The 15,378-nt window shown below is 45.0% G+C and overlaps 1 protein-coding gene across 3 annotated transcripts in view; it reads right to left on the bottom strand.

Annotated features, from left to right (window-relative positions):
• Nucleotides 1-15,378, bottom strand: part of FRMD4A (FERM domain containing 4A) — a gene marked incomplete at both ends in the record, with an annotated part of 358,630 nt that overhangs the window by 76,248 nt on the left and 267,004 nt on the right. For all 3 annotated transcript variants that reach the window (XM_082280836.1, XM_082280835.1, XM_082280834.1), the window contains 2 exons: nucleotides 1,063-1,147; nucleotides 13,836-13,928. In XM_082280836.1, coding sequence (XP_082136962.1) covers nucleotides 1,063-1,147; nucleotides 13,836-13,928 — 178 coding nt within the window. The remainder of the gene's footprint in view (nucleotides 1-1,062; nucleotides 1,148-13,835; nucleotides 13,929-15,378) is intronic.

Raw genomic sequence — 15,378 nt, 5'->3', positions numbered from 1 at the left:
TGTGGGCATTCCTCCAAGCTGAGGCTGTGCCAGGATGCCCTTATCTCTGGCACAGAGAGTACCTTGCAAGGAGCTGCTCTGAGCTGCAGTGCCAGGGACAGCAGCCTGGTCTTTCAGGAGTGTACCCGGGAGGGCAATTTCTCATACAAGAACATTTCTCAGTGCATGGCTTGTTCCTGTACAAGGTGATCTTTGGTGCATATCCACAGACACCTTTACCCCACTCGCACATAAACCCATTCCCACAAACCTGAGGTCACTTGGCTTGTTCAGCCTGGAGAAGAGGCTAAGGGGAGACCTCATGGTGATCTGCAACATCCTCCGGAAAGGAAATGGAGGGGCAGGCACTGAACTCTTCTCTGGCGAACAGTGACATGCCGGGGGAATGACATGAAACTGACACAGGGGCGGTTTAGGTTGGATATCAGGAGAAGGTTCTTCACCCGCAGGGTGGTTGGACACTGGAACAGGCTCCCCAGGGAAGTGCTCACAGCACTGAGCCCGACAGAGTTCAATATGCGTTTGGACAACACTCTCAGGCACATGGTGGGATTCTCGGGGTTTATGTGTGCAGAGCCAAGAGCTGGACTCGACGATCCTTGCGGGTCCCTTCCAACTGAGGACATTCCATCTTTCCCACTCTTCCCCCTCACACACACCGCTCCCCCGTTCCCGAAGATGGCGCCCGCGCCACACTGCCGCCCTCTGCGGGCGGGAAACCCTCACGACAGCCACTCGGCCCAGAGCGCGTTTTTAGCACAAAACCGGACATTTCTTTCTAAATACAAGCCAGTTTATAATTTTAGCAGTGCAGATTGCCTCCTGCCAGCCACAAGAGTTAACTTCCAGGGCTGTTTTACCTCAGAACCACTCTCTGACAGGAAAGCTGCTGCCAAGTGTGGGGGCAGCTGGAGACAGAGGAGTGCAGGAATGTGAGAGGAGGAAGAGGAGAAGGTTGTATCTGGAAGTCCAGGTGTGACCAGTGTAAATTTTGGGGCAGGGAATGCAGATCCAGGTGTCTCAGCCCACTCCGGTGCCACCCAGACCTCTCTAAGTCCTCACCTTGTAGATGCAGGACTTGGCGTTCAAGAAAAACAGCTCGATGGTGGCATTGTCCTTCAAATAGGAGATGCTTTCAATGTAGAACCTGAAAGGGAAAGAAAGAGGGGTTAGACACAAGAGGGAACTAGGACAAAACATGGAAATGCACTTACTAAATGAAAAATGTGGTCAATGGAGTCATGATGAGTGTACTAAAAATGAACTTTCTTCGCTTATAGCAGACTGAGGTGGTGAAGGAGGCTCGTGCACACTCCAGGAACATGATCAGTCACCACCACCCCATCCATACCAAAGGAACTGGATCATCAAGTGGGTGATTTAGGTTCTAAATAATCCTTTGTTTTGTTTTTAGACTTAAAATAAACCTTTATCCTGTTTTCTTGTAAGCTTCACCTTTGATCGCCATCACATTTTCACCATCAGCCTTTCTTCATCACTCCTTTACCCATCACAACCATTTCTGTGCTGTTAACCTCCATCTTGTAAAATATTCATCTACAGAAATGCCTTTCTGGCTCCCTTCCCTGTGCCCTTCAGCTCTGCATAAAGCAAATTTTATAAAGGGTTCTTTACATATTATATCTATGGTCTCACAGTAAGGCAGTAGTTACTAACCTTGCAAAGTTTACCAGTACCATGAATAACAATGCTAGGGATGACACGGAATGATCACGATATAATTTTTTTGAGCTGAAGTGACTTTTCGGAACTCAGGAGAAAGCTCAAACCCTCTGTGTCAGAAAAACCCACTCGTTTGCATTGGCTGATTGCCCCAAATATTTGCAATTATGTTGAAAGCCCATGATATGTATGAATTTATTCAGTACTCCTGCCTGCTCTGAAGGTCTGATGTTTTGGCAATGAACTCTGCAAGAGCTTTGTGAGAATTGCCTCCTGCCCTTAATTCTGTCCTGTGATCTTTTTTGTGAAAAAATGCTCAGAATACTGTCAGTGTTAATGACTGATAATTCCATACAGGTATGTTGTGTGTTCCTGTAGTAACACAGAAAGCCTAGAAGATAAAGGTGAATTTTGCATTTACTTAGTGTTTTAGGTAAGGAAAAATAAATAGATCTCTCTGCTGATGCTGTTTTGTAGTGATCTTTAAGTTGCAGTGCAGTGACAGCAATGTTCTTTACATAAATTCCAGTGCTATCGTACCTTGTCAGAGGCAATTAGAATAGGGAAGGTGCCAGGCAAATGATGTCTGCATCAGGGACTTTTAAAAACCGAATTCCTTAGAAATCTGGGTTGACATGTGGGGTCCAGTTACGGAGAAACCCCACTCCCTGACCCCGCTGTCTGGGACCCTCCTGAGGTTTCACACAAGTATGGAAGGGATTGTCCACATCCAGCTATTTGCAGAGTCCAGGGCCTTAAATGTAACCTTCTTAGGGGCAAAGGTCAAAGCTTTGTAGTGCTCCTAAGTGTCTTCTGAAGGCTCTTCAAAACACTTTATTTCTTGACGGGCAGAACCAACTCCCTGCTTACTAGAGTGAGAGAAACATTTTGTTCATCTGCTGAAGGGCTCCTATCTCTATTACCCTTCCTTCTACCCCTTCAGAAGAGAAATAAAAATAAAACCTGAATAAAATAAAATTAAAAAAAAAAAAACCAAGAAAACACCAACAACCAATCAAACCCTCAAAACCCCAAAACATTTGAATATAGTGATGATGAAGCACAAAAAGATTAAACTTTTTCTTATTTTTTTCTGGTTTTCAATGTTTCACCTCTTGTCCTCAAAATGGCCTCCTTTTTTTTTTTTTTTTCCCTTCTCCTTTTTTAAAATAAAAATACACTTGGCTTTAGGAATGTCAAAAATGATGCATTAAAAAAGGAACCTTCTTACTAGATCTGCTCTCTGAGTGAGGCTGGCTTCCCATCTGCTGAATTCATGGAGAATAATGGTAATTTTACACATTCTGTGGTTCTTGAACAACCTTCTCTTCTTATCACTACTACCAATGGTCTCCAAGTTATGATGGTAGGTTTTCGTATTCCAAGGTCAGAAGAAAACAGGAACATTTTTTTCCATTTTGAATCCCAGTGGAGGTCAGCCAAAAAGCTTTTTGTTTCACCAGATCAAACGAGACTGTTCTCATCATCACTAGAGGGCAATATTGCATTTCTTAAGGCTGCAGGGAGCTTTCCCAAGGCTTTCCTCATGGACATAGATCGTTTTCTGTACAAAATTAAGTCTCTGGGAGCACAGAGCCTGAACATGGTACTTCATCTCACAAAGAAAACCCAATTCTCAAGTGATCTCTACAGCGGAGAGTGAGCTGGGGAGCTACTGGGTCTCACACATGTACCCAGACAAATGTGAAACATGTGCACCAGGAAATTGGTGCTACTTAAAAGAAAACAGACTTGCAGAGGGAGCTCTTGTGGGCTTTTCTGTGTAGCAAGCTCAGAAAACCCGACCTGGAGTAGACTACCCTGAATTCACAGTTGGTGCTGTAACAACAAAAAGGGAAGGGAAAGACACTTTTTTTTTGCACTGATGACAAATTTCTGTCAAATCTCCTGTTTCCATCTTTTACAAGCACAGTGAAGGAAACCACACTTCACAATGACATCTGTCAATGACTAAGGAGGCAGGCAGGGGCATCCAGCTGCTAAGGCAATGAACCAAGCACAAAAATCTCGGTTAAGTTCCCAACTCAGACACAAGTTTCCTTTGTGACCTTCATAAAATCATTTAGCTGCTTGGGCTTTTGTGCCGTGCTTAGAAAATACCCTTCCCTCCTCTGCCTCCCTCTGTCTGTTTTGCCTGTTAAGCTTAGAAGCCTTTCAAGGCGTGTTTCGAGATCGTCAGTTTTGAGAGGCAGTTCTCAGATTTCTGTTGAGGACTCCTCAGAGAGCAGCATTCCTCATGTGGTGTGAAGCTGATGTGTCCAGGATATAATGGATAGGTTGGACAGAGAAACAGGCAATGTGTCCAAGAACTCTGCTCCACTACCTGCATCTTTTGCAATACACTCAGCAAATAGTTTTGCCTCCAGCAGCTCCTACAAGAGGTTCCTTGATAGCCAGCAACTGTGCCTGTGAGAAATTAGCTGTCTACAGGAAGGGAGAACACCCCATGAGACTTGGTGAGTGTAAAAACCAAAGGAATAATTTTAGAGAAAATTTAAAAGATCAGCCAGTGTTCATCTATTTCTGCATTCCTCCTGCCTCCCCACCCCCAGTAACTTGTAATTCATCAAATACATTTTCTAAGCATTAATTAAATAGACCAGTGAATATTATGCTGGGTAATGAACACAAAGTGCCTATCTTGGCTGCTCCCTCTCAGCAGCAGAGAAAAAATAACGAGTACTGCAGAAGGTGTCTTGGAAGACTTCAGAAGCTGCTGCCTCAAACGTTTAATGCTTTTTAGCTGTGAGGACATGTCTCATACTGATCAGATTGCTCTCTATTAAGTGTTGGTTAACTGACAACATTCTCTGAGACAGCTCAGCCCCCTCATGCTGTGATGAATGGCAATTCCCATCATAACCAGCCAAGCACGGGCTCACAGTGGTGCTTGTGGAAACTCCTGATTGTTGGGTGAGGGGAAACTGGTACTAGCACAATTTTCCCCTTGCATTATATACAGGCCCACTCACCTCCGACTCATGGCTCAGAGAAATGCCCAACTGGGTCTTGGACTCACCAGTTTGATTAATGGTTTGTCAGGAGATGGAGAATCCCTGACTGCTGCTGCTGGTCTCATCTGTGAACCCAAGTGTGTGTGTGCAGATGGGCAAATTTAGCAGTGTTGGGAAGGTGTTTGAACACTAGTGTTCTATCCTTGCAGTGGGAACAGAGGAACTCAGGACTGCCAAGCACCTGAGCTGGTGGGGTGCTTGTATGAACAGTGAGAGAAAAAATGAGCAGCACTCCTGATCTCCATACACCAAAAGAAACTGTCGAATACAAAATGTTTAGCATTGCCTCTCACACTCAGCCCTAGACATATCCTGTCAGCCTGAACTTGGCCATCTATCACCTAGCAGGGACCAGGCTCTCAGCAGCTGAGTTGCTGACTGGGCAGATAGACTGTCACAGCATTTGAGAGCACAAGTCCATGTGTTTACTTCCAAGCAGAACCTGCCAAACTGTAAAAATATTTCACTGTGGTCTTCAACACAATGGTAGTTCAAAACATGACCACAGCAAATGGATGTCTTGTCTACTTCAGGTGTCTGTCTTTCCCGGGGCAGTGATATCATCCTCCTTCTTGTGAAGTTTGAGGCAGGTGGGAGCCATCTAGTCCACAAGACTTCTATCCGCATCTTTCCCACCTGGCTAACTCTGATCTGGTTGGGATGCAGGACAGAGCTGTCAGCAGAGTGCAGTGACCCTGTCGATGGACTACCCCTTATTTTGTTATTACAAAGCAGTGGGTAAAGGAGAACACCCCTTTTCTGCCTTATCCATCCTGGGGTCTGGCTCATTATCCCTCACTATGTCATTCAGAACCTCAGAGGATAATTTGAAAAATATGAGGCCATTTGCTAACTGGCAAAAGAAAAATCGCATGCGTCGGTATAATGGATTTAAATGCAGATGTCATTATGTCCAGTGTCTCATGCTAAATGAGTATTCTGAGTGGCACAGGCTGCACAGCTCCTTTTATGTTCCAGTCCTGTTTGCTAATAGTCATGGGTGCACACTTTTATTTGCTGACACTTAAAAGCAGACAATGCTCATGCTAAATAGCTGGCCTGTTAAGTAATCAGAGAGGAATGAAAATCAGCTAAAAAGCTCCATTTACTGCCCCTTCTGCATTAATTTTGCTTTGGATTCCATGTCTTGTCCCCTGTGTCTGTGCTGTGTCCACCTTCTCCAGCACCTGGGATCAGTATGCAGGGAACAGGAGGCAGCAAGAGAGATGTGTGTCAACTTTTACCTCATTGCAAGGGAAGCCGTAAAACTGGAGGTGAATTTGATTCTAGAAATACAGGGAATTGCAGCTAACAAAATAAAAAGCTGTGGATATTATTTAACCCGAGCCTGTGCCCTCTCTCTTTCTCACCAGCTGCGCTACACTATGAAATTGCCTGCATCGTTACCTACTGTCAATCCATTTTTCCCAGTGTTTCTAAGATCTTGGCCTATTGAATCCCTGGAAAACCATGTGCTTTGGGGATATTTGCTCATTCCTACACCTCATCTTCTCCATGTACAAAACACTTAGGGGTCTGCTTCGGAATATATAGAGACCAACTCTCTTCATCTCTTCCAGGCTGTATATCCTGGGAGTCTTTGCAAGCTACAAAGTGCTCCAGTATCAATGTAGAGAAGGGGAGGAATCAGTGTGGTAGAGAAGGTACATTCCTCCCCCATATTTGGTTACAGCATCAAGTAAAGGCACTGACCTGAGTATAGTGAGTCCTTTGCCCCCTTCCCACATGGGGAACCTGGCCAGCCCAAGCTATAAAAGGAGCAACCCAGCTCAACATAGTCTGTAAATTGCTCCACCACTGCAATGTCCCCTGGAGCTTAGCTTGGCTTGCAAAAGAAGTGCATCTTTATACAAAAAGATGTGTCAATTTTTGTACAAAAGCTGTTGCAGCTCCTCTTGGCTTGGAGTGATGTGATTATCTGTCTGATGTGAGAGCAGTGACCATATCACAGCAGCACACTGCCTTCCTCCTCTTTTCCCTCAGTCACCAGGGGCATTTGCCCCTCAATCTCCTGAGCATCAGCACAGTCCTTTCCTGCTCTTTGGTCATTGCCAAGAGTCACATCATGGCTAGTGGAGGTAACTCTCTGGGTGCACTGTATTACATAACATCATCTCTCAGAACATCATTTATATAAGGATTTTGGACCATTTTAGGACTAGAAATCCCTCCAGTTGTTCCATGTGTTGTCAGCAGCACATGATGGTATGATTTGTGTGTCAAAGCCGGCATGAGGATCACTTACTCACTGACTCAGCCTTTGATCAATGCCACGATGATGGGACCCCTCATAGCGCACCTTCCTGTTGCTGTACTGATGGCAGCACATCACACCCACTGGCGTAAGGTGCGAACACACAAATTGCAGTGAAAACAATGTCTGCATGACTTTGACCCAGTCAGAGAATCCGTGTGTAGGCACTGACACAGCTATCGCATCTTGATCCAAATTAGGTACAAATCCTACACTGACAGCATCCGTCATTTCTTCATGGTACCTATCATGCAGTCTAAGTGCTTCCCAAAATTAGACAAGACAATGCTGCCAACATCAACACATTCAAAATGTGGCCCAAACCAACAAGTTTTCAGAATGACACTTTTTCTGCCCCCTTGGGTGGCTGAATGGAAAGGAAAAACAACTTAGCCCCTTCTCTCAACACAGCTCACTTATACAAATATATTCCTAGTTAAGCAGAAAACAGAAATGATGTTATGGGACTCAAGAGTCAGACTGCTATTAAGATGTGTGTGTAATGGATAGCTTAGCTCAGAGCTGTGTGCTAAGTAGCAGAGCCCCATTAGTTCCCTTCCTCAAGCAAAGGTCGGTTTTCACACAAGTAAATCTTCCGACTGGACAGAAGTTTCTCATATCTCTAAAGAGACTCTGAGGAGCACAGCCTCCCCACAGGCAATTTATTACACCTTCCCCCGGCTGAACAGAGCAGGGGGCCACCCTGGGAAGGCTGCAATAAATTGTCTGCAGGGAGCCTTGTCTTCCAGCACAAACAAGGTCTGAGCGGCTGTATTTATACACTGCGGCTGGCTGGGAGGAGGGGGTTTGCAGGACTGCCGGCTTTTGGGATCTTCCTGCTTAGCATACACACAGCTGGTGCACACCAACCAGCAAAAAACATGCTGTGCAAAGAGATCTGGGCTATGGCACAGACTTTATAGACAGAGCAGCTTACAGGAGCCCCTGAAAGCAGCTTGGTTGGACTGGGTTGATTATGTGGGTTTAATATTCTGGTTTTTTGCTATTATTTCTACAGCATCCCACAGCAGTGCATGGAGACATAGAGCTATAATGTAAGCAGGAGATGGCTCTTTGTCTCCCCTAATATGCAGCACGAATTCCCTGGTACAGGGAGTTTCTGGCTCAGTACTGGTACTGGCAGTGGGTGAGGGAGACAGCGCAGCTGGAAGGAGATCTGGGAAGAAACAGCTAGCCGTGAGAATTTCGATGGAGCATCCCAAGGTGCTGAAACATCTCGGGGTGGTTCCCTGAGCTCTCCTGGGATGATCAAGCTCCATGGCAAACTGGGGTCAGGTGCTGCCCTGCTTGCAGTGCAGAGGGATCTGCACAGGACCAAGGAAGAGGAGAGGAGCAGTTAGGAGAAGAGTTAGCGTCTCCTGGGTGCTAACAGGTGTAACGAAGCTTGGGTGAGAGCAAATTCTACCACTTCTCTCCCTCTCCCTGACTGCAAATTTGATGTATTTGATAATCTGTTTGTGCATTTCCCCCAGTACCTCTAAACCCCAGTCTCACACCATGGGGCAGAAAGAGGGCTGTCTTCTCCTTCTCCCTCCTCAGAGGGGAGAGACAGGAGCTGGTGATTTCCTCATTCCCTGCCTGGACCAAAGCATTGGAACATCACGTACCCTCCTCTGGTGGGGAAAGCTGTGAATGGAGAAACACAGCCCATTTTGTGCGAGACAAAAAATTGCTCAGGTTAATTTCATGTGGTTCTATTCAGTTCTTCCTGGCATGGCAGGGTTCTGTCATCACAACCTCTAATCTGATTTCTTGGAGAGAAGCCAAGCTGAGTAGCTGTGAGTGGCATACACAGCCATGGTGTGCTGGGATTGCCACGTGAGTCAGTTGGGGAAGTTGGGAGCAGGATGCTCTGAATCTGCACCTCATAAGTGTCTCTGGCCCATGTGTGAGGCAGCAATGCATTTCAGTAACAAGTTCTAAGGTCCATCTAGCCCTATGAAGAATCACTGTCTCCCTTCCAGGGTCAACTGTTTTCAAATGGTGTCTGGCTTCTTTCACTGTTAGCATTACCTGTATTAATGGAATACAGGTTTAAAGATGGCTATAAAGAAGGGCTGAAGGACTAAAATAGCAGAAGGCCTCATTAACAGCTGAAATCTGGTCCAATTCCATTTAAGCAGCCAAGTGAAAACTTGTAGATAGGAAATGCTTCATCAACCCTTGCTGTACCAACCTGCTTGAAATAATAATTTTAAATTGACAGATTGCCCTTGATGGGACAGAGGGATGCATCAGGTGGAAATGCCTGCATCTGAGCAGGGGTCTGAGGTCAGGGAAGAGACACAGGTATTTTAGTGTGCAACTTGTTGAATTCCAAAGCACTCATCTCAAATAAGTCAGATGAATTGTCCCTGAAAGGTGCCTATTTCTTTCCAGTGGCTATACAGGGAGAGTGCACTAATTAGCCGTGATATAGTGCTGTCTGCCAGGTAAAGACCTCAGCTCTGGTGTGGTGAATCTCATCTCAGACTGCCCACCTGACCCAGATCTGGACGACCACCAGTGCACACAGAGCTACTTTCCTTCAGGTTAAGGGGAGAAAAGACACCCATGAGCTTTGCACTCTGTGTTTCAGTGCCAGTCTCTTATTTAGGGCCACTTTGTTCTGTAGTAACTGTGGTAACCTGGCAAAATGTCTGGCCTCAATATTGAGAGTCCTGAGCCTCCACAGCTCCCATGCTGACTTCAGCCTAGCCAGTATGTATGAACACATGCCAGATGTTGCTGAACACAGGCATTCCTTTGTGGGAATACTGCCAGCCCATAGATACAAACTCTGCCCCACAGTGTATGTGAATATTGAGGATTTATTTCACATTTTGTTCCATGCCTTTCTGAAAGAAAAGCCTTTCCATATGAGACATAGTCTGATTTAGTGTGACGACTTCTGCAGTGAGTTGTCACTGTTTAGCTGGTAGAGTTACCCTGAGAACAAATATATTCATTCCTGGGAAAAGATCCACCAGTGGAGTGAATTTTATTTGCTAAGCTTGTTCATATAAATTAACAGCATGACAAACATACAGAAGATAAAGAGATCAGACCCATGCTGGTGGTTCCTTTGCTAAGGATTGCTAATCTCACACAGCCATTGTTTGAGGATGAGAACTCACTGCAGAGCCTGGCCAACTTTGCTTTCCATGAATAAACAGTGTGTCTGTGCTCTGGTTCTCTCTCACCTCAAAGCTTTATACAAAAGGAGTAACTTTGCCTTCCTTCTGTTTGTATGAGTCCAAGTAAAACGCTTCTTTCCCTGCCGAAAGGGTGTACCTGTATCTGAACCCCTGCAAACTGTTTACCTCCTCTGCTGCCCAGGTCTCCATACTGTACTTAGGTTCCTGCACTTTACCCCAAAGCTTGTGGTGGGAGGTACATTTTCTCTGTTCTCTTCTGGCCTCAAAACACCTCTGTAAAATCAACTAATCAGGCAATCCCTCCTTTCTTCATCCCTATCCTTTGCTTCTTCTGGACTTCAGTGGTGACTCTCATCTGACTTGTAAACCCTTTAAGGCAGGGAATTAGTTTCACCACCAACCAACCAACCAGGGCTATAGAAAGCCATCCAGGGAAGCTAATTCTAAGATGAGAATTAATATCACTCTCATTCTGTTGCTAGATGTGCCTCCTCCCCTGCAAGACACACAACACTCCCTCTCACTTTCGTGTGTGGCTTTAGAGCTATGTAAACAGATATTAGCAGTCTTATAAAATAATACTGCACAATAGCCATGGGGCAGTTCACAGCTGCCCAAGAGTTCTGATTGTTTCCTAGGTTCCTATGTTGTTCTCAGTGGAAATCTGCCATTGAAGCACTAGATGACAACCTGAAGACAGGCAGGCTTTAGTAGCTGTGTAAATGTACAATGGAAGAAGCAATTTCTTACAAACCAATGCTAAAAACATCCTTCTAAAATCCTCCTCCTTTGACACAGTGCTGTGAAATTTTTGGTCTTTGATAACAGAAGAGAGTAAAGACACTGGAGATCAGTGTTCAACAATGTCAAACCCCAAGGAAATGTGTGTCAAAAGACAAAGCTTCAACAGTGCTGCAGAGATTTTAAAAAAGGGAGGAGAATTTCACACTGCTAAGCTTGTGAAACTTCCTATTTTCGGCACGGTTCTTTCAAGAAGCCTTTCTTAAGAAGGCAGGCTTCCCTTTAAATGTACTTTTAGAGCAGGTTAAAATCTGTGGCATCTTTGGTGGGCATGCTGCCCTTCAACATTGCTGCAGGAACGTTGAGGGTAAAAACCATTTGATGGTCACATTAAAGGTGAAAATGTTTTCACTGTAGGTTCTCTGCTTCACAAACTACCCTTTACTTTTCTTGCCTGAGGCTTCATCTCTTCAGTAGTTATGCAGTGTGACTGAATTGTACATTTACTTCGGCTAGAGGGAAAAACCCCATACAATTACTAAATCCCGATGCAGTAAACAGAGTTCTGTGTTGTGAGCATCTGGCACATCCAGTCACTTGTATTACTTGTGTCTCCCCAGTTAGGACCCCCAGCATCAAACTAAGCTTTGTCAGCTGCAATGGGAGAGGTAATGCAAGAAGGTACCTGCAACCTCAGGCAAGCCTTTACCAGTGATACAGTAGGTGTCATGGGCACCCAGTCCCTTAAAAATTAACACATTTGTGATTAGGTATGGTACAGCACTAATTATCTCTGCTTTCTGCCTGGTGGCAGCAGGGGAGAGGGAGCATTCTGTTTATAGTATGTTTATGAATGGCTCTGCAAGCTGCTGCACACCCCCAGATTATGAAAATAAACCCCTGTCTATGGGTGGGTCTTTTTATGACCTTTCCTTCAGCCTTTGCTTTAGTTCCCAAGCCAGCACTGAAACCACTGGGTAACAGATATGTGGGGCTTTCCAACTTCAGCCATCTGACTGGAGCTGGTGTCTTCAATCGCTTTCTGCTCAGATCGGATTTAAGGATGGACATGGGAACTCATGTGCTGGGAAACTTTTTCAACTTCTGCCAGCATCTGACACCCACGAGGGAAATAAGCACTAGAAAAGGCATGGTAAGTTAATGCCTGTTCTTAACTCTTGAGGCATCTGCCTCCCAGTCCAATCCAAATCCTAACTCAGTGTGACAATCCACTCACTACTGCCACCAATAGGAGTATAAGCCCAGAGTCAGTCTGGTTTTCACATACGCAGATACTGAATGCCGAGTTTTTCCCTACGGATTACGATTCCAGAACAGGAGGGGTCACTCATTTGCTAACTGTTATACGGATCTGTATCCTAGGATGTCTCTTGGCTAAGACCCTGCTAGAATGACTGGTCTCCACTGTGCTGCCAATTTTCATAAAACAATACAGATGGCAATATTTATGCTTGTTGAGTGGTCTTTGAAATGAATATGAGAGTGGCTCAGTAGCACTGGCTTTCACACATCTTACAGTTCCACTCCTAAGCCCGGCACTTAGCTCTTGCTCACTCAGAGCTTTTCCTGCTTTCCATGGAATCCCTGTCTTAGCACAGACTCCTCAGTTTGGTACCTGGACAAGATATTTGGTAACTGACTCACCGTGTTCTTAATGAGCATCAACAGCTCTAAGCACAGGTGGATCTGGACCTCACATGCTGGAGATGCTCAGCTCAAGATCTACCCTTACAGTTTGAAGCACCCAAAGTGTTGACTAAATTCTTCTCTTGGGAGATATCAGACTAATTCTGGACTCACAGGGCTTTGTGCAGTCTTGATTTGTCCTAAGATATATACATCATTAAATATGGGGACATAACAGAACAAAGAATCTCTTCTCATAAAAAGTCTGCCTTGTAATGGAAGTTAAAAGAATGACAACCACTGTGCGGAGTAAAAAAAGCTTCTCAGGGGAAGAAACTCAAAAGTAGGTCTTCATTTTTTGTGGATACTATGGAATGAATGAGAGTGATGTCAGATGTAATATAACACTGGAGTAGAAAGCCTAACAGAAAAAGACACAGTTACGCTGCACTGGCTTGATCTAGACATGAGCTATCCATTAAAAGTAAGTCAAAACCCTCAACTTAATTTTGTACATATGCCATCCCAGCCCCTGGCCTCTCTCTGGGCATTTCAAAGCTGCAGGAGCAAATTTGTCTTCTCAGAAAATATCTCCCTTGGAGGCAAAGGCACTGTGTGCACAAGAGCACTGGCAGCTTCCAGCAGCTTCCAAACACTAACAGTTCCTTGTAAAAATCCCAGATGAAGTTTGGAGCTCCTGAACTGCTATAATCTTCATTAAAATTTTTATAGTCCGGTCCAGCCATGTAGAAACCAACTGGCTGCCATAAAATGCCATCATTTGCTATTTGTGGGTAATTCACTGTAGCACTGAGTTCAGAAGGTGAATACGACAGAGCTGTACAGGGATTAATTTGGTCCCTGACAGAATGCACACTGTGGGCACAAACAATCCAGAGGAAACTGATGGCTCACCAGTGAGGAAGCAAGTGTTTTCCCTGCAGGTTGCTGGCTCAAGTGGGTTATCTTGGCAGAAAGAGGGCTTTGTTCTGCCACCCTACCCAGCTTGGACTTTCCAGCTCAAAGTCCACAAGTAGAAGTGTAAATACGTAACATCTGATCTTGCCCTCATACAACATTTCCCTGTGGACAACTGTGGGTGTTGGTGTGGCTACTACTTGTTTACACTTGTGTGAGAAGAGTTTGCAAAGCCAAAGACCTCAAAAGAAACCTCTGTGGAAGTGCTTGTTTGCCCACAGGTATTTCTGAGAAACTGACAGCCTCACTTTCTGGCCTCCAGGAAATAGGCTGTCCATAGCTGTATCCCATGGGAAGGGTTTGCCATCAGGCACTTACCTGACACAAAAGTACAAAACAACTGGTCCTGACTTTTTGGGGAAGTCATGTTCCAGCACCCGGCGGTCCAGCTGAAGCCAGTTCAAGTGTCCCCTGGCAAGAGAAGAGACAGTTTAGAGCCTGGCACCAAGAGGTTTCTCACTCCTCACAGCAATGAGGTCTGACGTGTTACAAAATGTGAACCAAAATGTGTGCTATTTGCCCTGGACTATTGCATGATATTTGAAAAACACACAATAAATGTTTGAGGAGCAGAGGCGATATCATCCTGGCAGTGTTTCAGTCTGGGAATCGAACTGCTAAAGTTCAATCTGTCAGGGTGAAAGCTGGCAGCACTGAGCAATCAGGACAGCCCAAAATGTTATAAGCTTCACCTTTTTATTACAGGCCCCTGGAGCAGTTGTATCATTAAAAGTCTGTCAAGATTTTCATTAGAAATCCTTATGGTTAAGAGTTTCCATGATGCCTACAGTATATCACTCAAGGCTAAACCTGACTCTACAGCCTCAGACAGTTTATTTACCACCCACATGCCTGCAATAGCCTCTCTATGTTTGCCCAGCCCTCGTTTTTCCTTCTTCAGAGAGCTCTTGAAAAACAGCTGCTCCATGAAGCGTTCCAGCTCCAATTACCACATGCTGCTTTTCTTTTGCCTAGATGGTACCTGTCACTGTTATTTTCTCCTATAATTTATCCATTCATGCCTTGCTGCTGGAAGCTTTCCTGGGCAGAAGTTCTGTTCTTTGTCACGTTCCCCGCATTGTACAGCACTGTATGTGCGTGAGAGGTACTTTATAAATACCATTATTTGCATTACAGGGGCATCTTGATGCCTTTTCCTGGTCTTAAAATCAAGAGTCAAACACGGTTGGAAGGGAAAAAGGGATTTTACCTTGGTACTTATTTTAAGGATCCTTAGGTGCACACGTCCAGGTCGAATGTACTGAAATGCACGCCACAGTGCACATCCCCAAAAGATCTGGTATAACATTATAGGTCTTACTAATTAGCATATCTATCAAAAATTCCCCAATGAGAGGCTTGAATAAGCCCTCCTCCCCCTGAAGAACCTTCCCCTGGATGGTTCTATCTTGGTTTACAGAATGTGCTCTGGAGAGGACCTTGGGGTCTGGGGCACACTAACCTCTACCTACAAAGCTTCTAAAATGTTTAGTCTCCTGGCTGAACAAACAAGTCCAAGAATGAAGGCAAAAAGCACTAAGAATACAGAAGCTGTAAAAAGGTATAACAGGGGTATAAAAGAAAAGGCAAAAATTCATGATGGCATCATCTCGCTCTCCAGCTGAGATAAAGGCCCTATTAAATTAGGCATTGTGGAAATACCTAGGGTGACATTCAGGCCCCACTGAAGCTGGCCAGAATTTTACCACTGCCTTCAGTGATGCTAGGGTTGCATGCTGTGAGCTCTTGGCTGTTGATTTCAGTCTGACCAGATTTCACCCAGAGGCAGCCCTTGCCTTCAGTACTCTGCTGTCTAGACAAGCAAGGGGAGAGAGAATTGAAATGATTTGGGGGAGAATCT

The sequence above is a fragment of the Coloeus monedula genome (genome assembly GCF_965178545.1).
Source record: "Coloeus monedula genome assembly, chromosome: 4".
Classification (NCBI taxonomy): domain Eukaryota; kingdom Metazoa; phylum Chordata; class Aves; order Passeriformes; family Corvidae; genus Coloeus; species Coloeus monedula.
This window is presented reverse-complemented; position numbering and strand designations above follow the sequence as displayed.